Genomic DNA, 26,463 nt, shown 5'->3' on the forward strand with positions numbered 1-26,463 from the left:
ATGCCATTGGCCTTCTTGGCAACAAGGGCACACTGCTGACTCATATCCAGTTTCTCGTCCACTGTCACCCCTAGGTCCTTTTCCGCAGAACTGCTGCCTAGCCATTCGGTCCCTAGTCTGTAGCGGTGCAATGGATTCTTCCATCCTAAGTGCAGGACCCTGCACTTATCCTTATTGAACCTCATCAGATTTCTTTTGGCCCAATCCTCCCATTTGTCTAGGTCCTTCTGTATCCTATCCCTCCCCTCCAGCGTATCTACCACTCCTCCCAGTTTAGTATCATCCGCAAATTTGCTGAGAGTGCAATCCACACCATCCTCCAGATCATTTATGAAGATATTGAACAAAACCGGCCCCAGGACTGACCCTTGGGGCACTCCACTTGATACCGGCTGCCAACTAGACATGGAGCCATTGATCACTACCCGTTGAGCCCGACAATCTAGCCAGCTTTCTACCCACCTTACAGTGCATTCATCCAGCCCATACTACTTTAACTTGCTGACAAGAATACTGTGGGAGACCGTGTCAAAAGCTTTGCTAAAGTCAAGATACAATACTTCCACTGCTTTCCCTTCATCCACAGAACCAGTAATCTCATCATAAAAGGCAATTAGATTAGTCAGGCATGACCTTCCCTTGGTGAATCCATGCTGGCTGTTCCTGATCACTTTCCTCTCATGCAAGTGCTTCAGGATTGATTCTTTGAGGACCTGCTCCATGATTTTTCCAGGGACTGAGGTGAGGCTGACTGGCCTGTAGTTCCCAGGATCCTCCTTCTTCCCTTTTTTAAAGATTGGCACTACATTAGCCTTTTTCCAGTCATCCGGGACTTCCCCCGTTCGCCACGAGTTTTCAAAGATAATGGCCAATGGCTCTGCAATCACAGCCGCCAATTCCTTCAGCACTCTCGGATGCAACTCGTCCGGCCCCATGGACTTGTGCACGTCCAGCTTTTCTAAATAGTCCCTAACCACCTCTATCTCCACAGAGGGCTGGCCATCTCTTCCCCATTTTGTGATACCCAGCGCAGCAGTCTGGGAGCTGACCTTGTTAGTGAAGACAGAGGCAAAAAAAGCATTGAGTACATTAGCTTTTTCCACATCCTCTGTCACTAGGTTGCCTCCCTCATTCAGTAAGGGGCCCACACTTTCCTTGGCTTTCTTCTTGTTGCCAACATACCTGAAGAAACCCTTCTTGTTACTCTTGACATCTCTTGCTAGCTGCAGCTCCAGGTGCGATTTGACCCTCCTGATATCATTCCTACATGCCCGAGCAATATTTTTATACTCTTCCCTGGTCATATGTCCAACCTTCCACTTCTTGTAAGCTTCTTTTTTATGTTTAAGATCCGCTAGGATTTCACCATTAAGCCAAGCTGGTCGCCTGCCATATTTACTATTCTTTCGACTCATCGGGATGGTTTGTCCCTGTAACCTCAACAGGGATTCCTTGAAATACAGCCAGCTCTCCTGGACTCCTTTTCCCTTCAAGTTAGTCCGCCAGGGGATCCTGGCCATCCGTTCCCTGAGGGAGTCGAAGTCTGCTTTCCTGAACTGATGGTGTTCATGACTACAAATTTTAGTTCAGTATAAACAAGTTTTATCTAGGCAGTGAGTTAAAGTCCTCTGATAAACCGCAAGTGGGGAGGGTGCCAGAGTCCCAGCTCCAGCCAGAGCCCAAACATTTACATTGCAGTTTTTTAGCCCTGAAGCCCAAGTCAGTTGACCCAGGCCAGCTGCAGGTGTTTTACTGCAGCATAGACATACTCTCAGGAATCAGGAAAAGACAGGGGAGAGGGCCCAACCGGACTGGAAGGGAGAGGAGCTGGCTACACAAAAGCAGACTCACTGCAGTCTCTGGGCTGTCAAGTAGGGGAAAGAGTGACCTATCATTTCAGCCATCAGCTCAACAGTTGTTTGCATAAAGCTGCAGTCTCAGAGTGGGTACTGCCTACTTCTGTTGTTTCCCTACTTTGCATCTAGTTAATATTCCTCCAACTTTCAGGAACTTAAATTTGTTTTATTTTTGTTCTATCATGTATCATCAGACTTCTGGCACTTGTGACTGAAGTTGAACAACATCGCAGTATATAATTATACAAATGCTAAGCTAAAAATCGGAGTCCTCATTCCGAAGATACATTTTTTCTCTATTTTTGACTGCGGACAGTGGTAAGTGCCTACTTTTCAAATAACTAAGGTACTCTTTACATATTAAGGCTGTAATTCCATGTATTCTGATGATGAGCCACAGAGTGCTTTAGTCTTAATTCAGGTATATTTTGTATTATTTAATATAGTTATAGTTTATTCCATGCCTTTTATCTTCTCTCTACCTTCTGTTTTTTTCCTTTTAACCCACAGCTGTTATCCTCTTCCCCTCTCCCACAGCTGCATTTCCAGTTCTTTCATCCTTCCAAAAACAGTTTCATATTAAAAAAATATTTACAGTACAACCTAAAATGTATTACAAAATTTAGTTTTCTGACATTACAATTAGTAGTGAATAACTTTTAAAAAGTAAACTAATTTTTCTTCTGTTCTATAATGGACATCCATTTTATACACAATCTATTTAAAAATCCTATACTGAAATATCTCTTATATAGGATTATCACAAATGTGTCCTCAGTTTTGAATTCATCAACACTTGTGTTTGTAATTTATAAATATTTATATCAGAACTTTAAATGTAAAACTAAAAATACAAAATTATACTTTCTCCCCAAAAAATTCAATATTCTGCCTCAGGTTAGTTTTATACAACAAGTAATAGTTTGGTTTTTTTTAAAGTGTAACCTTTCTTTTCCTATTCCTTGTTCTCTATTAAGTAAAGCAAAAAAATCAACTTCACTTCTGTTTAAAAAAAAATATTTCATTCCTTCTCCTGTTTTCCTACCTATTGCAATTCTTCTCATTGTGGCACTCCGTGTGGGGTTTTCTGGCTCAAGTACCCAAGTCTTCTCATCAATTTCGTCCATAGCATTCCAGAATTCTTTCAGTGATTCTAATGCTGCCAAGAACTGATTATAAATGTCTATTAAGGAGCTCTAAGAAAAAAGAAAATTTTAACAAGTTACATGGCACTCTACCAATAGCAATATAGAATGATCTTTTTAAAAAATGACAGCATTTCAAAGTTTTTAAATCTAGCACAAAACCCGCTGTAAAATACACTGCAGTGTGCTAGGGTCAACATTTTTCCTGTTAGTACTCAAAATGCTTTTTTTGATTTGTTAATGGTCCACACAAATATTAACTGCTGATAACTTTAATGTACTCAAAAAGTACTGTTAAATTTTCTAATACATTTTTGTTATATTCTGATGTATCTAAGGTATAGCATTCTTGAAGTTGGTAGCCATTCTCAAACCTAATATTAATTTCAGAAATCAATGTTAAGACCCGGAAGTATTTTTATTACATATTCATAACAACTGCATTCTAAGTAAGGAGTGAGTAAAATTCAGTATAATCTGCTGTTAATTTATGAGTTTGCCTTCTTGACTCCTATGCAGCGATTCCCACTCCAAACTAAACTTTTCAAAAGATTTTATTCAGAGTCAAACAGTAGTCAGAGTCTTTTGTAGATGGATTTAATATAAAAGGCATCCTTTGCGTCTCAAAAACAATTGTGTGGCCAGAAAATTGCTTATTTCAATCCCAAAATGTGATTTCTAGAAGGAATTATTTCCTTTTAAAAAGTCTGACCTGCTAGTATGGTTTCAGGTCTCAATTCTCCACTGTTTGTGTCTGTGAGAAAGGGAGTGATGTTTAGTTATCTAGTCCTGGGTAAATTAAAGTTGCAGAAGAGGCATAGCAGATTCAATTTCCACTGCTTAACAGACCGGAGAATTCAGCCCTCAATCCCTTCAATGAGAATGTAAACGTTTAAATATTTAATTTCAAAAGATTGATAAAAAATTAAATCTACAGTAATTCCAGTTGATTTTAAGAGTTTACACCCTTAAACTCTTCCAATTAGTAAATTAAATTATACAACTGCATTTCCAAATAACATATGCATTTTCAACACATTTTTTTATATTTGTTTCAGTCAAATAGATATTGCTATAGTAGTTTTGATCCTAGACAACTTTATAAAAATAAATTTGGCTCTGAGAAGAACTATTTCTTCATAAGGATTTAATAATGTTGATCAACAGTCCATTAGGAAAAAAAACCTTCGTAGATTATTTAGCGAATTTTAATTAAATAGTTTAAAAAAATGGCTCTTCTATTTCCAGTCTGGGTATGATTTCAGACACAAAATGCAGAATTTTTTCTTTTTTAACATCTCCAAGTGCAATCATTCTAATGAAAGTATTTATCTTGCGAAATTATATATAACACATACTAGATAAATGCAAAGCTGGTCTCTGTATCTCCACTTTGGCTGACCCACTAAGATGACTGGGATATAATGCAAAGAGGGAAGAAGTGAAAGAGGGAAAGAGATAGGCAAGTCAGAGAGCAGAAGGTTCCAAAAGTCCATATAAGAGAATCAAGGCATGGATAAAAATTTTGGAGTAGTGATCAAGAGTAAGAGATGTACTTTGTCTATATTAAAAGAGGAAGTAAAGAAACCTACATGGTGACTGGATATGGGGAAAGAAGGGGGGGAGGCGAGTCAAAGATGAGAATGAGCTTGCAAGCCTAGGAGCCAGGAAAAATAGCAAAAGTTGTCAAAGAAATTAGAGAGAGACTATTGGAAAGGGATCAAGTAGAAAGATATAGGGTATGTCTACACAGCAAAGAAAAACCCGTGGCTGGCCCATGAGCCTTGGGCTGTGAGCTATACATTGCTGTGCACACTTCTGAGCTCGGGCTTGAGCCCAGGCTCTATGAACCTGCGGGGTGGGGTGATCCCAGACTCCAGCCCAAGCCAGGAAGTCTACACAGCAATGAAACAGCCCCACAGCCCAAGCCCTGTGAGCCCGAGTCAGCTGGCACAGGCCAGCCGCAGGTTTTCTTTGCTGTGTAGAGACTTACTTCTCTGGGATACCCTGCTGCCATCTCAAATTTAGAGAGGCACTGGCACTTTTGAGACTGAAGAGAGGGGAATACTTTGGAGGTAGATTTGGGAATCATCTGGATGGGATGGTTATTGACACAATAGAAGTGGATGGGGGAAACAAGGGAAGGAGGAGGAGTAAATGGAGAAAAGAACAGTGATGCTAAAGGTGTCCCTAGATGGAGGATGAGGGATTATGTATTTTGGAAGACAATAATATGTAACAAAGGTCACATGATTTTAAATCTCACATATCATTTTGGCCTGGAAGTTCTTGGGGTCTCACAGAAAAAATCAAATTAACAAATAGTGATAACTATTTACAAAAATATTCCTTTTAGGAATATATTATATAGAAAATCTATTTATTGTAACTTTTATCTACCATTTTTTTTCCTTTGTCAGCTGGACAAAAGGAAGCAAAATGATGGGGGTTGCTGAATATTTTCTTGGCACATATTATTTCATTGTTTTTTGTATCTGAGAAAATATTGTAAAAAGAAAAGGTATAAGTTGGAAATAAAATGTTGGAGTTTTTTCTGCTGTTATTAAATTATATTAAAGTAGGAAAGCACTTAAGCAGAAAAGTGTGGATACTGCCAATCTCAAAATGTAACGCTTATTATCTTTAAAAGCATTTTGTTACTTTTATAATACCTGAAGTGATATAATAATGTCAGTCACTTAACCAGATCTAAGAGTATAATATCTTCATCTTAAGTATTATTATTTCCAGTATTTTAATAATTTTCATATAGTCCTGGAATGTGATCTTTTGTGCTCTGATGACACTTAAATTAATAGCATAATTTTCTGGTACTTGCAACAGTTGCTTTCCATTTTGATTTTTTTTTTAAACATTTTCCTACATCATACACAGATAAATCCTCTAATAATCATTGCTATCTTTATCTTTGGGGAATTCAAACGATTTCAGTAGAAAAAAGAAACATCAAGGGATTACAACCCACAGATAAATTTTAAAATCCAATTAATTTTAATACTAATTGTAATTTTTCAATGATGTTCCTTAAAAAGATAGTTAAATTCTTCCCCTTTGGTGTTTTTTTTTTTTTAATGCTCTGTTCATTTGATCTTATTTGTATGCTTCATTGATGTTGCCAAATGGCTTTTTCTGTATGCCTATCTATATCTATATCTATTTAAATCCATCATACTACTTTGTCATGCAACCATGAAAAATGTATCACTCCTTTATACTTCATTAACCAGTTTATTTTTGACCACTGTTCTTTTAAAACAGTGCTACTGATGCTATTTTGGGCTGTGCCAACAAGGTGCTTGCTCATGAGGTCAAATAAAAGACTGTTACCTTCCGTAACTGTTGTTCTTCGAGATGTGTAGTTCATGTCCATTCCATTGTAGGCATGCGTGCTTGTCAAATGCACTGGTGCCAGAAGTTTTTCCCTCAGTGGTATCCCGTAGGATACCGGCTCTGGTGCCCTCTGGAGTATGCACCAGTGTAAGGAGCGCTGCCGGAACACCATTCCCTCAGTTCCTTCCTGACGGAACTCTGACAGAGGGGAAGGAGTGGACATGGAATGGACATGAGCAACACATCTTAAAGAACAACAGTTACGGAAGGTAACCATCTTTTCTTCTTTGAGTGCTTCCTCATGTCTATTACTTTGTAGGTGACTCCCAAGCAGTACCAACAGAGGCAGGTCGGAGTTCATGGAAGTGTCGATGGCAACACAACTCTGCCAAAGCCAGCGTCATTTCTGGCCTGCTGACTGATGGCATAATGAGACATGAACCTGTGCACAGAGGACAACGTTGCAGCCCTGCATACGTCCTGGATAGGGACTTGCGCCAGGAAAGCAGCCAAAGAAGCTTGCACCCTTCTCGAATGAGCCTTTGCTATTGGAGGGGGCGCTATCTCGTAACAGATACGGATGCACATGGTGATCCAGATTGAAATCATCTGTGAGGACACCAGACCCTTAATCCTGTCGGCTATCACAATACAGAGCTGAGTCAATCTACGGAAAGGGTTGGTGCGCTCTAAGTAGAAAGCCAGTGCAATGCCTGACATCTAGGGTATGCAGACACCTCTCCTCGCTGGTCGAGTGAGCCTTTGGACAGAACACCAGAAGAAAAATATCCTAGTTGACATGGAAGTGCGATACCACTATTGGCAGAAAGGTTGGGTGGGGCTGCAGCTGAACCTTGTCCTCGTAGAACATGGTGTACGGGGGCTCCGAAGTAAGAGCTCTAATCTCAGACACTCGTCTCACTAAGGTAATAGCTACAAGGAATGTGACCTTCCACAACAAGAAGCCAAATGCTCGGAGGGCAGGCCCATGAGCCTGGAGAGGACCAGGTTGAGGTCCCATTGGGAGACGGGGTCCCAGTCCCGAACCACCTGAAAGAGGCTTTCAAGGCCTTTCAGGAACCTAATAGTCATGTCATGTGAGAATATTGATCTACCCTCGAGACAAGGGTGAAAGGCTGATATAGCTACCAGATAAACCTTGATCTAAGAGAAGGTGAGGCCCTGGTGCTTTAAGTGAAGCAGGTAATCCAGAATGGACGGCAGAGATGACTGATTTGCAGAGATACCCTGCTCCAGCAGGATAAATGCTTCCACTTTGCCAGGTAAGTTGCTCTGGTGGAGGGCTTCCTGCTCTCCAAGGGAACTTGCTGTACCTGACTAGAGCAGGCTTGCTCCTCTGGATTCAACCATGCAGCATCCATGCTGTGAGGTGGAGTGAGATTTGGTTCGGGTGCAGCAGCTGACTGTGATCCTGCGAGAGCAGGTCTGGGCGGCTGGGAAGCACCCACGGGGCTGCTACAGCCAGGTCCATGAGCATGCCAAACCAATGCTGGCGAGGCCATGCTGGGGCAAATCAATGTCCTGTGCCTTGTCCCTCTTATTTTTAAGAGAACTTTTCTGATGAGTGGGATTGGCAGGAAGGGGTACATCAGGTCTCCTGACCAAGGCAGGAGAAAGGTGTCAGAAAGAGCCTCTGCTGAGGCCTTGCAGGGAGTAGAACTGATGACACTTTCTATTCTGTCTGGTGGTGGACAGGTCTACTCGAGGAGCTTACCACTTCTGGAAGAGCATCCTGATAACCTCCCAGTGGCGGGACCACTCGTGATGAGAAAAGGACCTGCTGAGGCGATCTGCCAGTGTGTTCTGGATGCTGGGGAGGTGCAAGGCTTCCAGGTGGATCACATATCAGATGCAGAATTCCCAAAAGCAAAGGGTTTCCTGGCCCAGAGCTGACGAACAAGCTCCTGCCCTTCCCCTACCCCATCTGTTGACATTGAACATGGAGGCCATGTTGTCTGTCAACACCTGCGCTACCCGACCGCATAAGTGGGGAAAGAACACCACACAAGCTAGACAGATGGGTCTGAGCTCCCTGACGTTTAAATTAAGCGTGAGCTCTTGATCGTAGCCCCTGCATTCACAGAGATGATACCCTACGATGATATCGTAGCCCCTGCATACCGAGATGTGTTCACCATTCAAGGTTGGATGCATCTGATATCAGGGAGACCTGATGGCGAGCGGGTGGGCAGTGATGCTGGCAGACAGATCTAAAATTGCCCTGAACCTGACCTCTGGTAGGAAGGTCTCTGGCTCAGATAGTCAAAGACCGCTCCAATAAACTCTATCCTTTCAACAGGAACCAATGTTGATTTTTGTTCTTTTATCAACAGGCTCAGAGCTTGACAGGTAGCTTACAATGTCTCGATGTTGCACTGGACCTGGACTCTGGAGCGCCCTTTATGAGCCAGTTGTCGAGGTATGGGTAGATCTCGATAACCTGATATCTGAGGTAGGCCGCCACTACTGACATGCACTTTGTAATCACACTTGGTGCCATTGCTAGGCCAAAGGGGAGCACTGTGAATTGATAGTACATGGTCCTGACCAGGAATCACAGGAACCTTCTGTGTCTGGGGAATGTGTGTGAAAGTAAGTGCCCTTCAAATCGAGGGCAGCATACTAGTCTCCAGGATCCAGTGAAGGAACGATGGATGCTAGAGAGACCGTGCGGAACTTCAACTTCCTGAGATATTTGTTGAGTTTCTGCAGGTCGAGGATGGGGCATAGGCCCCACTTGGCTTTTGGGATTAAAAAACAGCAGGAGTAAAACCCTTTTCCACTCCAGTGCCAAAGGACTTCCTCCATGGCTCCCACCTGCAGAAGGCCTTGTACCTCCTGGACAAGTAGATGCTCATGAGAAGGGTCCCTGAAGAGGGATGGGGAAAGATGGTGGGAGGAAGGTATAGAAATGATTTGGAAAGTATATCCCCTTATTACTGTGCTGAGAACCCACTGGTCTGATGTTATAGAGGCCCAGACAGGGAGGAAAGGAAACAAACAGTTGGAAAATAACAGGGGTGCTGTATCCAGGACACAGGCTGAAAGGTCGCCCTCAAGTGCATCCTCAAAATACCTCCTTGTTACCCAGTTGGTTGTGGGTAGAGCTCAAGTGAGCTGAGGAAGCTGGCTGATGGCCCTCCAAGCGCTTATAGCCCTTGCCCTTCCTGTGGAAGGGCTCTGATTGAGGTTGGCTCCTGAACCTGTAGGACTGTTGCAGCTTAAACTGTTTCCTTGCAGGCTCCAGCGTGTAAAGTCCTAGGGAGCGCAAGGTAGCCAACCTATGGCACGCGTGCCAAAGTTGGCACACGAGCTGATTTTCAGTGGCACTCACACTGCCCGGGTCCTGGCCACTGGTCTGGGGGGCTCTGCATTTTAATTTAATTTTAAATGAAGCTTAAGTATATATTAAGGTTTTAAAAATGTTTAATATAATACTAAACTATTGTTGTATGTAAAGACATAGAGAAAGAGACCTTCTAAAAACGTTAAAAAGTATTACGCAAAACCTTAAATTAGCGTGAATAAATGAAGACTCAGCACACAACTTCTGAAAGGTTGCTGACCCCTGCCCTAGAGTCTTTTAGGCTGTGTAATTTACTGTCCGTCTGTTCCAAGAACAGTGCCAGGCCATCAAATGGGAGGTCCTGGATAGATTACTGAACCTCCACCGACAGGCCCAATGACTGCAACCAGGACGCATGCTTCATAGAAATGGCCGGAGCCATGGTCTGGGCTGCAGAATGTGCCACATTTGAGGCCACTTGGAGGGTTGTCCTAGCCACAGCCTTGCCCTCAGTGAGGATAGCCAGGAATTGCTTCCTGGGCTCCTCTGGCAGCGAGTCCATGAACTTGGCCATGGACTGCCAAATATTAAAACCATAATGGCCAAACAAGGCCTGACGTTTGGGCACTGTCAGCTGGAGGTAGGATAAATCTTTCTACAAAAGAGATCGAGCCTCTTTGCCTCCTTATTCTTTGGCTTCGATCCTGGTTGGCCCGGTCTATTGCGCTCATTGGCTGCCAACACAACCAGGGGACCATGGGAGAAGGCTCCGCTATTGCTTCATCGGGCGCAGATGAGGAGGAGACAGGTCCAACTCCACTGCTTCTGCCAGGGGAGCCTCAGCTGAGGCTGGCTGTCCCTGGGGAGCTTGCTTCGACTCCACATCCGAGTCGGAGGCAGGCGTGAGACTGTCACTGACAGTGTTTCAGAAGCCCCTAAGATCAACCGATGTCCCTGCAATGGATAGGGAAACCCACAAGGATCCATAGTTGGCAGGGGCCAGCAACTGGCCCTGGGGCTGTGCAGCCACTGGTGGCCCAGAGGGTAATGCCAATGACCCAGATGGGTGGCCTTAGCCTGCGGGCAGGTCCTCCTCCTCACTGTCAGAGCCCGAGGTGGGAGAAACTTGTCTGGGGACCAGGATGGTACCAAGGCCACCTGTGTACCCTGACTCCGTCAGCTCTCTCCACAGACCTCTGTTGGGGATCTGTACTGGGATGATGGCTCTTGGTGCTGTAACTCTGGTGACTGGCGGCAGCGTTCAGCGGATCAGCGATGGTACCCCGGCGATCGATGCCTTACGCTTTGAGAAAGGTGTCACTCCATAGACTGGGATTGACGTCTTGGAAACTGTTGATGTGCCAACGGTGATCGATACAAGTGATGCAAAGACCGGTGATGGGGCTCCAGGAACCGGTGTCTTGATCCTCCGGAGTGGTGCCGTGGAATGGGAGACCGACTTGGATGCTTCCAGCTCAGGGGACTGGTGATGCGTCTCTGCAGGTCTGCACCCAACCGCCGGCAATCAATGCCAGGACCCTGAGAAACACTGCCTAGAGTCCAGGGACTGATGCCGGAACTCTGGCAGGTAAGCTGACCCGCATCTGGGGGCTGACAGTGCTGTTCAGGTGAGAGCTGGCAGGGCATCCCCTATGACAGGAAGCGGTGCCACACTGATGGAGACCGCTGGAAAGATCCCAGGGCAGGTTTACCACTCGAATGGGGCATCTCACTGGCTAGCATGGGTGGCACCAGAACGGACAATATGTCCTTAATGGCTTGAAAGGCCTCTGGTGTGGACAGCACCGCCAGGTGCCGAGTGCCTCTGCTGCTTCCTAGGGTGGCGGATGGGTCTTGAAGCAAGCTTGACAGCTCAACAGGAGCTGGAGCCTGGCCACCATCCAGAGCAGAAGAGCTGCCCCACGCAGACCTTTGCTCTCCTCCAGCTCTCTCCTTCCCTTTACGAGATGTAGAAGAATGCCTTTTTCCAGCCTCTCTCTGCTTTTTAGCTGGTACCGGGTGTGACAGGCTCTCCCCGGGGTGCCACTTGGAACTGGGATACCACTGAGCCAGCCTGACCCACCAGCCTGGGCTCCTTTTCACATTGTGGTGCTGTGATAAGTTGCCAAGCTTGCTCTTTCATCTGCATACACACAGATACAGACTCACCCAGCTGCAGCTTCACACAGATGCTGAGATCAGCTCTGCATGGGAAGGCTCAGCTAAGGCATCTCCCAGTTGCTAAACCCTGCACCCCCTCTGGAGTGTAAACCCAAAATTATATCATCTTGCACTGCACAGGGAACTGTACAGAGTAAACTCATAAATTTCGCCCCCTCCCTTTCTGCCCCAAGTTATAATTTCCACACACTGGTTTTAGACAAAACAAAAAAACAACTACAAAAGGATAGATTTTAAGTGACAGCAAACAGATCAAAGCAGATTACTTTAGTAAATAAACAAAACTGCAAACTGAGCTTAACACACTAGATAGGTAGGATATGAATTAGCAAATTCTCACCCTGCGTGATAAGCAGGCTGGCAGATTCTTAAGACACAAGTAACCTCGGCTTTCCCAGGTTTTCATACACAGGCTAACAATTCCTGTAGGCTGGAACTATCACCTTCCACAGTTCAGTCCTTCCCCCTCAGGTGTTTCCAGATGTGTTGTTGTAGGGAGAGTGAGGTACCATTGTCCCCCTTTTTATATCTTCTTCCCACTTGCTGGAAAGCTCTTTTGCTGTGACCTGGGGTCAAACAGTTCCCATTGTGTAGTGCAATCTCTGAGAGGTTTCCATTGTACACAGTTCCCGGGGTATTCCTTGTGCTTGTGTGCATTTCCTCAATAAACCATTAACATTGTTATACATATGCTTGTGGGTGTTTTCAACCTTGTGTTTCAGTAACACATTCATAGCCAAACTTCATAACTTCACATATGACGGTAGCACATACAGTCCAACAAATTATTAATGTCTAAAGACTTACAGAATGATACCTCACAAGGCATACCTTGTACAAAACATATCCTAATTACACCCCTGGCACCCTCATATTCACCACTGTTATGTCACAACAGGGATGGGAATCAGCGCCGGTTGGAGGTCAGTGCCAGAGGCATGCTACGCACTGAGGCCGCAGTACTTGGAGCAGAGTCTGATCTCGTCAGCTCTAAGGCCGGTGCAAGGACACACTACATAAGGAGCGCTTGGAGATGAATGTCCCGCTCCTTTTTGGTCCGCGACTGAAAGCTCTTGCAAATGCGACATTTGTCACTCACTTGGGTTTCCCCTAAACACTTCAGGCTGCTTCTATGTGGATCACCGACTGGCACAGGTTTCTTGCAGCAGTCACAAGGTTTGAAGCTTGGAGACCAGAGCATGTCCTATCCCTAGGCTAAGTCCCGTATGGGACTAACTAATTATTTTTAACTGAACACAAAGGGAACTATACACTGTAGAACTTTTAACAACTATATACAACAAATTCGCTACTAGGCACAGTTGAGATAGGAAAGCTTGCCAAGGGAAGGAGATGTTCCAACACTGTCACTGGTGGTAAAAAGGGAGGGGGGGAGAGGAGGAAATGAGGAAGCTGGCGGCATTCCTTATATCAGTGCATATGCATGCCACTCCAGAGGGCACCAGAGCTGGTCCCTACAGATACCACTGAGGGAAAAACTGGCATGCATACACACATACAAGGGAATGGACATGAGCAAGCACTCGAAGAATACAAACAAACAATCTGCTTCTTGGTAACCTTTTGCAGAATTACAGTGGAACTCTGGTAAAATCTCTCATAAATATACCTTGGAAGAGCAAGGTACTTAATCTTGTATATTACTGGTAGCCTACCTACTTCACTATCAAAATTAAATTGATCAGTCAAAACAAACTGATTTCTCCATCCTCTAATTGTTAGTTTTTCATTCCAACCATGCAAAATATATAGGGTAGACATATAAGAAATGTTGCTGAAGTTAAATCTTTCAGAAACAGTTCACATTAAAAAAGTGAAATTGAGAATCTTTTGTTACAGAATATAACTTTTCCATGTTATTTATATCTACAAGGCACTCCAACAATATTACTAATAATTAGTACTGGTACAAGTTGTTAATTTGCCAAAGTTAGATATATTAAGGTTTACCGTGCAATCTTAATTCACTCCCCTGATAAGTTATACACATGCATTATGATACTATGCGATGATGTAATTAAAAACTATTTTTTGCACTGGATCCCTGTCCTCATTCAGTGCACAAGATGGATTATGCTTGCTGAATGATCAGTTCCTCAATATTTCATTTTATCCTTGTTCAGTGCACGCCCCCCCCATACCTTATTTGCTGCACATCATTCAAACCTTGCTCTGATTACACAATTACTAAATTTTTCTCAGTGTTTTTTCCTTTATGCTTATTATTATTGAATCTCAGTGCTTCACAAATATTAGCGTATTTATCATCACAACACACCTATTACAATAATTATATTACCATTTTACAGATGGAGAATGGAGGCACAGAATAGTAATGTAAAAAATTGTAGAAGAAACAGTATGTGATCATGTATTAAAGACTACCGAAACGCATACTCGCAAGGGGGCCAAAGTAAACTGCACGGACAACCTTAGTTCTGGGATTTCCAACATTTGAGTGCTTGACTTAACTACATAAAAAGATTAAGGCTGTGATCAGTATACTATTTCCTATGTTTTTAAAAAAGCAAACTGAAAACCATAACTTTCAGAACTTTCGAGGCCTGGTCTCCACTCATATTTATACCAGCATAGCTATGTTGGCCTGCAGTGTGCCAAAAAGCCCCAACTAATACAACTAGGGGGAAGCAAACACACACAAATGTTCAAATATTTATTCAATGAAAGGCAGAACCCCAAAGGCAGTAGTGTGCAAAGAGACCTGGAGGTGATAGTGAATAGCAAATTTTTGAGTTAATTCAACAAAAATGCCAGTGAAAATTTGGACTGTAGAAGCAAACAAGACAGCAGGAAGGAGAGATCTCTGAACAAGGCTCTGGTAAGATCACTTTAATTTCTGGGCACCTCAAAACTAGAAAGATATTCGCAAAGCACAGAGTTCCAAGAAGAAAAATAATTGGAGGAATGAGGGACTTACTTACGAGGAAATGTTATAAGAGATAAACAGATGTAAGTTCTTTAAGCACAAAGCGTTTGTCTACACAAAGGTGAGATTATTCACCTTGTGCAGTAACTTGTTGTTGTTGTTGGAGTGCTTGCTCATATCAATTCCAGCTAGGTGCGTGCGCGCATCGCATGCACGGCTGTTGGAAACTTTTCCCTAGCAGCTACTTGTCTGGCCGGCTGTGGAGCCCGCTGGAGCGGCACCGGTATGGCACTCTATATATGACCATGCCAGCTTGACCCCCCACTTCACTTCCTTCTTGCTGCCAGTGACAGTTGTTGGAACAGTGGTCTCTTGCTTGCAAATGTCCCACTAATCCCTAGCTCTTCTGCTCATTTCTGTATACCCATTGTTAGTTAACAGTTCTTACTTAGTTGTTAATTGTAGTCTTTAGCAGTTTGGGAGGGCTTCCCCTACAACACACGCCCCGCAGGGCCTCGGGGCATGCCGTCCCAGGGCTTCAAACCCTGTCATTCCTGCGCTAAGCCTAGGCCCACAGGCGACTCCCATGACTCCTGCTTCCAGTGTCTGGGAGAAGCCCATCAATCGGACAAGTGCAAAATCTGCAAGGCTTTCAAGCCTCGCACCAGGAAAGAGAGGGACATTCGCCTAAAGCAACTCCTTATGGAGTCAGCCCTCCATCCGCAGCAGGACCCAGCCCCGAGTGCCTCGGTGAGGAGTGCTCCTCCTGCGGTGCCGTCTGCGGTGCCATGGAAGGACTCGGCACACCAACCCAGGAGCCGCCGGTCCCCCGGGCCACAGAAGCACTCTCCCTGGCACCACTCTATTTCACCGGCCGAAGAGGGAAAAGCTGTCGCCTGGACTTCCCTCCAAGGCTCCCTTGATGCTGTGGACTCAGCGGCACGTACTCTGGTGTCCGGAATTTCAATGAGGTGCAATGCCTGGCTCCAATCCTCTGGCCTTCCACCAGAGGTTCAGCAGACGCTACAGGACCTTACCTTTGATGGCCCGGACCTATTTGCTGAACAAACGAACTCCAGACTGCACAGCCCGAAGGACTCCCGAAACACAAAGTCCCTCGGCATGCACACTCCGGCCACCCAGAGAAAGCCCTTTAAGCCGCAGACCACCCAACAGCAGTCTTTCCCCCCTACGCCCAGACAGGACGTCTCTCGCAGGAGAAGTAGATACATTTATCGCAAGCTGTCGCATCCTCCCTCTGGGCAAGACCAGGGACAATCCAAACCCCCTTTGGGCCCTAAGCACCCCTTTTGAAGGTGCGCACGAGGACGGATTACCAGTCCACAACCCAGTTATTCACCCTCCTTTCCTGAACCGTCTATCCTGCTTCTACTGTGCATGGTCCCTTATTACATCGGACCGGTGCCTGCGCTGCACAGTAGAGGCAGGGTATTCTATCCTGCTCCTTCCCACCCTCCCATCCCCCTTGCCCGTCCCTCTTCAGGGACCCCTCTCACGAGCAACTTCTTGTCCAGGGGGTCCAGGCTCTCCTCACTCTAGGAGCAGTGGAGGAGGTTCCTCAGAAGCTCAAAGGCAAGGGTTTCTACTCCTGAAATTTTCTCGTCCCCAAAGTGAGGGGGGGGCCTCAGGCCCATCCTGGACCTGCGGGAGCTCAACAAGTTCATAGTCAGCTTGAAGTTCCGCATGGTCTCCCAGAGCACAATCATCCCTTCCCTAGAACTGGGAGACTGGTATGTTATCCTTGATATGAAGGACGCTTATTTTCACATATCTACAACTCCAGCTCACAGACGGTACCTCCGCTTTGTGGTGAACACGGTGCATTATCAGTTCACAGCCCTCCCATTCGGGCTCTGCACAGCGCCTCGTGTCTTCACCAAGTGCATGTCTACCCTTACCTGGACGACTGGCTCCTTCAGGGCCTCTTCTGTCAGCAGGTGGAATCGCAGGTGCAGACAGAGACATATTCGAATGACGGGGTATCATTCTCAACATTAACAAATCGGTGCTCACCCCAACTCAAAGGATAGAGTTCATCGAAGCTGTTCTGGACGCAACTCAAGCGAGAGCATTCCTGCCAGAGACACATCACCTGGCCCTCTCGCAGATAATCAGCACCCTTTGCAGCTTCCCCACCACCATGGCGAGGCAGCGTCTCAGGCTGCTAGGCCATATGGCATCCTGCACTTATGTGGTTCAACATGCCAGGTTATGATGCCAACCCTTGCAAGCATGGCTTGCATCTGTGTATCGCCCGGGCCGAGACAGTCTGGAAATGGTGCTGACCATCCCTCGGCACACTCTCGATTCCCTACGGTGGTGGCTGGCTGGTGGTGGCTCCCTTTCACCCACCCCAACCAACCTTGACTTTAGTCACAGATGCGTCTCCTTTGGGCTGGGGAGCGCATCTCGGAAGCCTGACGGCTCAGGGCTTATGGCAGGTAGAGGAACTGGCTCTACACATCAACATCAAAGAACTCAGGGCAATCTGCCTCCCCTGCCAAGCTTTTCTGATTCACTTGCAGGGCCACTATGGAGCGGTATCGACAGACAACACCATGGCCATATTTTATATAAACAGGCAGGGCGGAGCCTGATCGTCTCCTCTCTGTCAGGAAGCCTTCCTACTGTGGGAATTTTGCCTAGCCCACTCCATCCTTCTCCAGGCCTCATACCTGCCAGGCATTCAGAACATGCTGGCGGACAGTCTGTGAGTTTCCTCATGCACAAGTGGTCGAATCGCCCAGACATCATCCACTCCGACTTCCACAGTTGGAGGTTTCCCCAAATCGACCTGTTCACCACACGGGCCAACGGGAAGCGCCCAACCTTTTGTTCCTTCAGGGGTCACAACCCAGGCTCAGTCGCAGATGCGTTCATGATTCCATGGTCGTCAGCTGCTATATGCCTTCCCGCCATTCCCACTCATCCCCAAGGTGCTTCTCAAAGTCTGCAGGGACAAGGCGGACATCATTCTGGTGGCCCCAGCTTGGCCTCGCCAGTGCTGGTACCCCACCCTCTTGAATTTGTCGATCCAGGTACTGATACGGCTACCTCTCACTCCTGACCTCATTACACAGAACCTCGGTCACCTCCTTCACCCAGACCTTCAGTCTCTCCACCTCATGGCTTGGAGAATCCATGGCTGAATCAGGCAGACCTCGCCTGTTCAGATCCGGTGAGGCAGGTACTTCTGGAGAGCTGCAAGCCGTCTACTAGAGCCACATACAGGGTGAAATGGAAGAGGTTCTCTAGCTCGTGCGCCCAAAGGCAGGTGCTCCAACTCCAGGCTCCCATCCCTTGTATCCTGGACTATCTTTTGTACCTGAAAGACCAGCATCTGGCATTTGGTTCTCTCAAGGTCCATCTCGCAGCCATCTCGGCTTTTCACCCAGGCAACTCCGGGAGTTCGGTGTTCGCGCACCCCATTGTGGGACATTTCCTGAAAGGACTGGAGAAGATACATCATCCGATGAAGCCCCCCATCCCGTCCTGGGACCTTAACCTAGTCCTCTCCTGCCTCATTCACTCTCCCTTCGAGCCGTTAGCTTCTTGTTCACTCCTCTACCTCTCTTGGAAGGTTGCTTTTCTGGTGGCTATCACCTCAGCACGATGCATGTCTGAACTACGGGCCCTCACCTCTGAGCCTCCATATGCTATCTTTCATAAGACAAGGTACAACTTAGACCTCATCCAGCTTTCCTTCCCAAGGTGGTATCCCACTTCCATATTAGCCAGGACATCTTCCTGCCAGTCTTCTATTCAAAGCCACACAACAACCCTCAAGAACAACAGCTGCATTCACTGGATGTCAGGAGGGCGCTCACCTTCTATATCGATTGCACAAAGCTGTTCCGCAAGACAACCCAATTGTTTGTTGCTATAGCAGAGCGGATGAAGGGTTTGCTAGTCTCTTCCCAGCAGATCTCCTCCTGAATCACGGCGTGTATCCGCGCTTGTTATGACTTGGCGAAGGTTCCTCCCCCCATCATCACAGCTCATTCCACGAGGGCTCAGGCTTTGTCGACAGCCTTCCTAGCCCATGTATCTCTCCAGGAGATCTGCAGGGCCGCGACGTGGTCTTCAGTGCATACTTTCACATCACACTATTCCATCATCCACCAATCTAGGGATGATGTGGCTTTTGGCAGAGCGGTACTTCAGTCGGCAATACCTTGACTCCGATCCCACCTTTGAGATAAGGCCTGAAAGTCACTTAACTGGAATTGATATGAGCAAGCACTCGAAGAAGAAAAAATGGTTATTCACTTTTTTGTAACTGCTGTTCAAGATGTGTTGCTCATATCTATTCCAATCCCCCCAACCTTCCCCTCTGCTGGACTTGCCCGCAAGAAGGAACTGAAGAGGGGTCAGGCCGGCAGGGTCATAAAAAGAGCACCATACCGGCGCCACTCCAGGAGGCTCCACAGCCGGCCTGACAAGTAGCTTCTAGGGAAAGTTTCCGACAGTCTTGCACGCGGCGCACGCACACACCTAACTGGAATAGATATGAGCAACACATCTCGAAGAACAACAGCTACAAAAAGGTGAGTAACCGTTTTTTCTTTCAGATGTGTGCTCCTTTGGGTGCTCTTGCACCCAGGAGCATTTGACCAGAGATTTTCGGTAGCAGTGCCCATTTGGCCCACACACATACTCTAGTCCTTCTCATGCTCCGCACTAAAGATATATAGAGCTGCACAGATGAGCCACCCTCAGTTCTTTCTTTATTGTGAAGTCCTGAGAAATGACGCTCAGGAGGTAAGGTAAGGTAGGCAATTAGTAGAGAACCCATAGGGACACAAATCTTGAACTTCAGTTACTGCACAAGGTGAGTAACCTCACCTTCTTTGAGTAGGGTCCCTATGGGTGGCTCCACTTCAGGTGACTTCCAAGCAGTATCCCTTGATGGCAGTGAGAGTTTCGTAGTTGAATCTAACACTGTAGACAAGACTGCATTGCCAATTACATCATCATTTCTAGAAGTGTGAATCAGAGCATAAGATTTGGAAAAGGTTGTAGCTCTACAGATTTGAACAACTGGGACATCCTTCAACAGAACCACAGAACAAGACTGGCATCTTGTAGAATGGGCTTGTGACACACTGTACCTCAAAGTAGCACCCTGAAACCCACATATTCACCACTGCCACATGATTATGATGTGTTTGTACAAAGTATGCCTTGTGAATATGATTTAAGAACATTAATATCCTGTTGGATAGTATGTACTATCATTGTATGTGAAGTTATGAAGTATTGCTATGTGTGTTACTGAAATATGTTGGGAGGTTAGGAGACTCCCACAGCTGGCTTTTCAGGAAGGACAATGGTCCATCAAGAAGAATCCACTCTCCTTGGAGAGGGCACGTATGCAATGGGGACAGCAGGACCAATGCAGACTGTCTGACCCCCGTGTCAGGGAAAGGATCTTTCTAGCAGCTGGAAGAAAGTATGAAAGAGGGACAGTGACATCACTTGATCTCTCTCTTCCCACAATCCCCTTTTCAACACCTGAAAGATCATCTAGAAGACAAAAGACTTTGAAGTAGGGAAACTGGTCCCAGGCTGGAAGGGAGTTCAGTTTGAGTATTGAGAACTGTCAGCTGCCTGTAACATCCAGTGGGGGTAAGAGACTGATTCAAATCTTGCTAACTCTGTTAAACTTAGAATTTAGACTGCATTTCTATTTTTATTTCCTTGGTATTTGATATCTATGCCTACTAATAATAATCACTTACAATCCATCTTTCTGTAGTTAATAAATCTGTTTTATATTTTACCTAAAACTGTGTTTTTGATTCAAGTGCTTGGGGAATCTCCGCTCAGATTACAAAGGCTGGTGCACATCCACTGCCCTCTGAAAGTGGCAAACTTATTAATGACATAATGCATCTGCTTTGAGAATCTTTTGGATGAAATTGCAGATCTTCCCGATGTCAGCAATTGACATGAAGAGTCTAGGAGACTTCCTGAAATGCTTCGTTCTATCTAAACAGAAAACCTTAAATAGATGTCCTTCTGACATCCAAGAAGGAAAGGCAGCTTCTTTCCTAGACTGGTGTGGCTTTAGAAAGAAAACTGGACAGAGAATGACCTGGTAAATACGGAATTTAGATGAAACTTGAGGTAGAAACCTAAGATGTGGCTGTAATTAAACTTTGTTCCCAAAGAACACTATGCAAGAAGGGTCTGCCATCTGAGTCGCCATTTCTCTGACTCTTTGGACAGGAGCAATGGCCACCAGGAAGGCAGTCTTCACAGACAAGTAGCATAATGAACAAGTAGCAGTGGTTCAAAAGGGGTTTTCATAAAACAATTAAACACCAAGTCCAAATCCCATACCAGGATGAGCTTTTTACTCTGCATAAAGAGATGCATCATCCCTCGAGGAATCTTGCTGTTGTGCAGCGAGAAAAAAAATGAAAAACCCTCCATGAACAAATCGAAGGCTGGGAGAGCTGCCACGTGAACCCTGACAGAGCTCATAGGAAGGCCTGACATTTCTAACAGGTAGTCGAAAGCAGATGAAAAGGAAGAGTGAACAGATGATCCTTGAACACACCAGTGGTGAAATCTCTTCCATTTCTGAAGGTAAGTGTTTTGCATAGAAATCTTTCTGCTGTTTAACAATACCTGTTATACTTCTATCAAATATGAAGTCTCTGTTCATGAGACCCATCTAGGAGCCAAACCCTGACTCAACTCCCAGGTTGGCATGAATAGTGTGGTCAGAAACCTATAACAGCAGAAAGGAAATGAGTGGAAGCATTAAAAGTGGACAAGAACATGACTTGCCTGGGCCAAGTCAGTACAACTAAAGTGACTCTTTTTCTTTTCTCTTTCTTTTTCTTTTTTCTAAAGTGAAGTCTTTTTCTTGCTTGATATTGATCAGCACTCTCAGGAGCAATGGTGTCAGAAGATAGATAAGGCCTTTAATCCAAATTGAGGAAGGCATGCCCCATGGAATGAGGGCCCAGTTCCTGCACTGTGTTGATGATGATAGCAGAGGTCCATTTCTAGGAACCCCCAGGTTAGAAAAATGCAATGGAAAATTCTTGAGTCCAGTTCCCACTCATAATCTTAGGAGAAATTCCTGCTGAAATTGTTGACTGTGGTGTTTTGTATTCCTGATATGTAAGAGGCGGAGATCAGAATTTGATCGTATATGTACCAGTTCCATAGTTTTATAGCTTCTGCACAAAGAAAAAGGGACCTGGCTTCCCACTAACTGTTGTTGTAAAATGTGCAGGTCATGTTGTCTGTCATGATTTTTATCAACTTGTCCCTGATTAGAGGAAGGAAGTGGATACACGAGCTCCTGACAGCTCTCATATTGATTTGTAGAAGAGATTCTTGGGCAGATCACTTGCCCTGGGTGGTGAGACCCTAGGTTTGCTCCCCATCCCACAAGGGTGTGTCCAATGTTGTACTATTAATGAGAGGAGGCTGGGTGAACAGGACTCCTGCACAGATTTGAGGGGTCCCTTCCAATCACTTGAGTGAGTCCAATACATGAGGGACTGATAGTAGCTTGTCTACATTGTGTTTGTTTGGGATAGAGGCTGTTTATAAGCCATCCTGCAAAGCAGAGAAGGTGCAACTTCACATGTTGAGTTCATGCCACGTACATTCTGCCATATGACCTAGTAGTTAAAGACAATTTCTTACCTAAGTCAGGGGACTTATCTGAATCTTAGAAATGAAATTTGTTAGAGTTATAAACCTGTCCCCGAGAAGGCAAACTGTCTCAATGTTGAGCTGAAGTCCTAATGTTCGAAGATTCCCTAATCTGTGGAAGAGAGATATCATCTGGATGGCATGGAGAGTTTCGTTGTAGGACTATCCCTTCAGCATCCAATTATCTCTGGTATTCCCAGAGAACACTAATGAGAAGCTACCACCACTGTGATCTTGGTGCAAAGGAAAGACTGAAAGTGATCCTGGCCAACCATGAAGCAAAGAAACCTCTTGTGGGAGGGGTGAATTGTGACATGAAAGTATGTGCCTTGAAGGTCAAGGGCTGCAAACTAATCCCCAGAATCTAACGATTGAATTATAGCAGAGAAAGTCACCATCCTGAATTTTTGTGATTTTACAAAGCTGTGACATTGAATAATGGTCTCCATTCTTTTTTGGGACCGGAAAATACTTGGAAGAGAAACCCTTCCCCTCTGTACTGGATTGGAACTACTTCTATGACCCCTATATGTAGAAGACTTTTTGGCCCAGCAAGTGTTCATGGGAAGGAGGGGAGGGGGATGGAAGCATATTGAATGGATTAACCCAGTATTAGGGCCTTCAAAAAAATCTATCTGTTGGATGTGATTTGCTACCATATTGGGGAGTAAATGGGAGAGTTGCTCAAGGGCTCAGAACATCCCCAAAATAGCAATCTTCAGCTACACTATCCTATCCATCCACCATCTTCCCTTTGGAGATGCTAGGTGGTGGTGGTGGACAGTATCTTCTTCTGATATTTAGGTTTTTTATTGATTGGTTGAGTAGACCTATGGTAGGAAGAGTATTGAACCGGACAAGATCTCTGTATTGTGCACAACATGCTAAATTTTCTCATATTTTTAGGAGTATACATGCTGAGGGACATGAGTGTGGGCCTAGAATCTTTTTTTCAAGTATGAAGACATTTGTCTGTGGACTCAGAAGAATTTCAGCCCATCAAAAGGAAAGTCCTTTACAGTATTTTGGACTTCCTTAGGATAGCCAGATAGTTGTAGCCAATATGTTCTATGCATAGTAACAGAGATGGAACGGGCTGCCATGTCAGCTGAGTCTAGGAAAACTTGTAGAGAGGTTCTTACCAAGAGCTCTTACCAAAGAGCCTCACTGATGTTCCACTAGGAAGTGATATAAAATTACTGAATTTATCAAATTGATGTTGTTGCACTTTGCTATCAGGGCTTGGTAATTAGCAATTCAAAACTGTAGAGTCGCTGATGAATAGCTCTTGTGTTAAAATAGGCTGAAATGCTTTTGGTACTTGCATAGGAGACCAACTTCCACTTGGTCTGAGGTTGTCTACCTTGCTCATTGACAGCTTCCACAACCAAAGAATTTGGTGGAGAGTGAAAGAATAAAAATTCTGAATTTTTCTCTAGTATATAAAATTTTATTGTCCATTTTCAAGTAGGCAGTGTAGTGGCGGAGTTTACCAAATGGTTTTGGCAGGATCTAGTATTGCTTCATTCATTGGGAGAGCCATTCTGCTCTATGTTGATTTAGGTAAAACATCCAAACTCTTATGCTGGGACTTCTGGACCCCTACTAGCAGACTCTGTAATGATTCAATAATATGTTTCATCAATTCTTGAAACTGCTTAGTCATCAGCAAGGGAAGATGGAGGCAGCATTATGACCTCATCTGGTGAGAACAACAACATACTAGTTTGTGATGTCACCTTACTGTCTGCACAATCTTCCTGGTCTTCCAAAGTCTCCTTCTGAGGCTATTGAGGAGGAAGTGATGAGATGGGGAGTGTCTCCCTCAATGATCGTCACAGGAGGAACTGGGAGGCTTTGAGAATGACTGGTGGTAGGCAGCCTGAGAGTCCCAGTATGGCCACTGAGGTGAACCATAAGGCAAAGGAGCGGGGCATCCAATGCTGGTCATGCCAGCATGAGACTGTCTTTTAAGTTTCCCTTTCAGGACAGAAAGATGGGAGAATGTCTCATGTAGCATTGTTAGGGGATCCACTGAACAAAGATCTGGGAGTTTGAGGACATCCTCAACATAGTCGAAAGATGGAACAGTTACCCAAGACAAATGCAACTGCCTGTCCCGTGCAGTTGGTACTGGAAAGTTAGGAGGTACCAGAGAAAGATATGGTCTCGATGACCCAGTAGCTGTTGGTACTGACAATTGCTTGATGCCCATTAACAAGGGGGATTCCAGCTTATCTGACATGATCAAATCTCTAGAACATCTAAATTCTTGCAGGAGGTGTAAATGAACCAAATGTGTTAATACCGAAGGAACAGTCTACTTTGGTGGTCCCATCTGGAAAATGGGGCAGTTCCAAAGGCACTGGTAGTTGAGACACAGGTCTGTAAGATGACTCCATTACTGAGGATGTGGATAGCCTCTGTGGTTGCAGATGTCTGTCATCTTCAGACTCCTTGGTGCTGGTATGTGAGTAGCCAAAGACTTCCATTAAATAATGTGTTTGGAGTCTCTGCTAAGTCTGTCATGCTTCAACAGTATTCGGGTTGGTTTCAGTACTGAGATATAAATGGTGCCCATGGTGATTTTGAAGAACTTCAAAGAGCTCCTGGTACAGCAGCAGCTTGGAGCCTCCACAGAACTCCCTTTGGGACCTAAGGTCTCAGGACCACAGTGTTTCTGAGATGACCAGGCTCTTTTTTTTTTTTTTTTTTGATGAAGGCTCTCTACTACAACTAGAAGTTTTCTTAGGTGGCTTGTTGATACCTCCTATACTCTGATGAGGATCTCTGGAGACCAAGAAGCAGAGGTCAAACAGGAAACAAAGAGTGCTTGGAGACCGATGTCTGGTGGCGGGGGAAGGGCCTGAGCTGAGGTTGGTCACAGAGCCTGCTCCATCATCAGGAGCCTAAACTTAATTTCTCTGTTCTTTCTCGATATGGTTTTAAAAATGAGGCACAGATCGTGAGGTTACACCCCATCTTGCTGGTTATTAACTGTTCATGTAGACAAGCTGGAGTATGTGTTAAAGAACATCTTAGCAGTCTAAAGTGTATGAATGGTTCAAAACACAAGGAAAGAGGAACTACATAGGTGATATGATGAGGTATAAATATGAATAGGGAAAATTTATCCAGGGTGACTTGCTCAGGCAGAACCTTCCATTTGGGATTAAACATATAAACACCACTGGCAATATCCTAGCTCCAATGAAGTCAATGGAAAAAAAACACATTGATTTTAGGGGGGGGGGGGGCAGGTTTTCATCCTATGAGTTCAGAGGCACCTGAAAAGCATGACTGCTTGTCTCTTACACATTCAAACAGTAGTGCTAAAGTATTAAGCATTAGCCTACCTACATTCTCTGTTCCTTTACTACGTCTAGAATAGTGAGGTCATTTGTCTCTCTTCTTCTCTGTATTTCACAGCTAGTTTGTTTTAGTAATAGTATTAGTAGATCTGCAAAAATGCATTGCTGATCTTCCTTTCACAGTGTTTCACTAAGGTAAGTGAATGGCTGCATCCACACCCTGGTCTCCACTCTGAAATAGAATTCAGGAATTCCCTTAAACATCTCATCCCCAAAATTCCATAATTTACAAGTGGAGGCCAAACTGCATTAGCTAGATTTTAAAAAGTAATGAGTTATCGCTTAGATAAAATGAAACCCCTTCAAAGGTTTCTAAGAATGTGACACTGAGGGAAAAATCCAAGGGATTAATTAGTTTACTCGCACTGTCAGAATAGATTACAATATTCACTCCTGGTAGGACCAAATGAGTACTCCAGTACCAGATCCCACCAGGCCACTTGCCTAGGGCTGAGGCATGCTTGAGTAACTTCTCCATCTCTGAAATATGTAGAGCTGCCACATAAACCTCTATTGAAACCTGTACTTACTTCTCACCTCTCTGTCAACACAACAGCCTAGTCAGATATTTGTTTTGAGAGTAGTTCTTTTAGTTTTAAAATATTCAACCCTCCACCAGAGAGCTGAGTCTCCCAAGAGTGAA

General features: G+C 45.0%; 1 protein-coding gene across 6 annotated transcripts in view; it reads right to left on the bottom strand.

Moving 5' to 3' along the window:
- Positions 1-26,463, bottom strand: part of FANCL (FA complementation group L) — a 97,491-nt gene that overhangs the window by 24,451 nt on the left and 46,577 nt on the right. For all 6 annotated transcript variants that reach the window (XR_012158289.1, XR_012158292.1, XR_012158290.1 and 3 more), the window contains exon 8: positions 2,902-3,052. Coding sequence is in view for 2 of the 6 variants with exons in the window: in XM_073339352.1 (XP_073195453.1) it covers positions 2,902-3,052 (151 nt within the window). In the remaining 4 variants the exon portion in view is untranslated. The remainder of the gene's footprint in view (positions 1-2,901; positions 3,053-26,463) is intronic.

Source organism: Lepidochelys kempii, chromosome 3, assembly GCF_965140265.1.
Source record: "Lepidochelys kempii isolate rLepKem1 chromosome 3, rLepKem1.hap2, whole genome shotgun sequence".
NCBI classification, from domain to species: Eukaryota; Metazoa; Chordata; order Testudines; family Cheloniidae; genus Lepidochelys; species Lepidochelys kempii.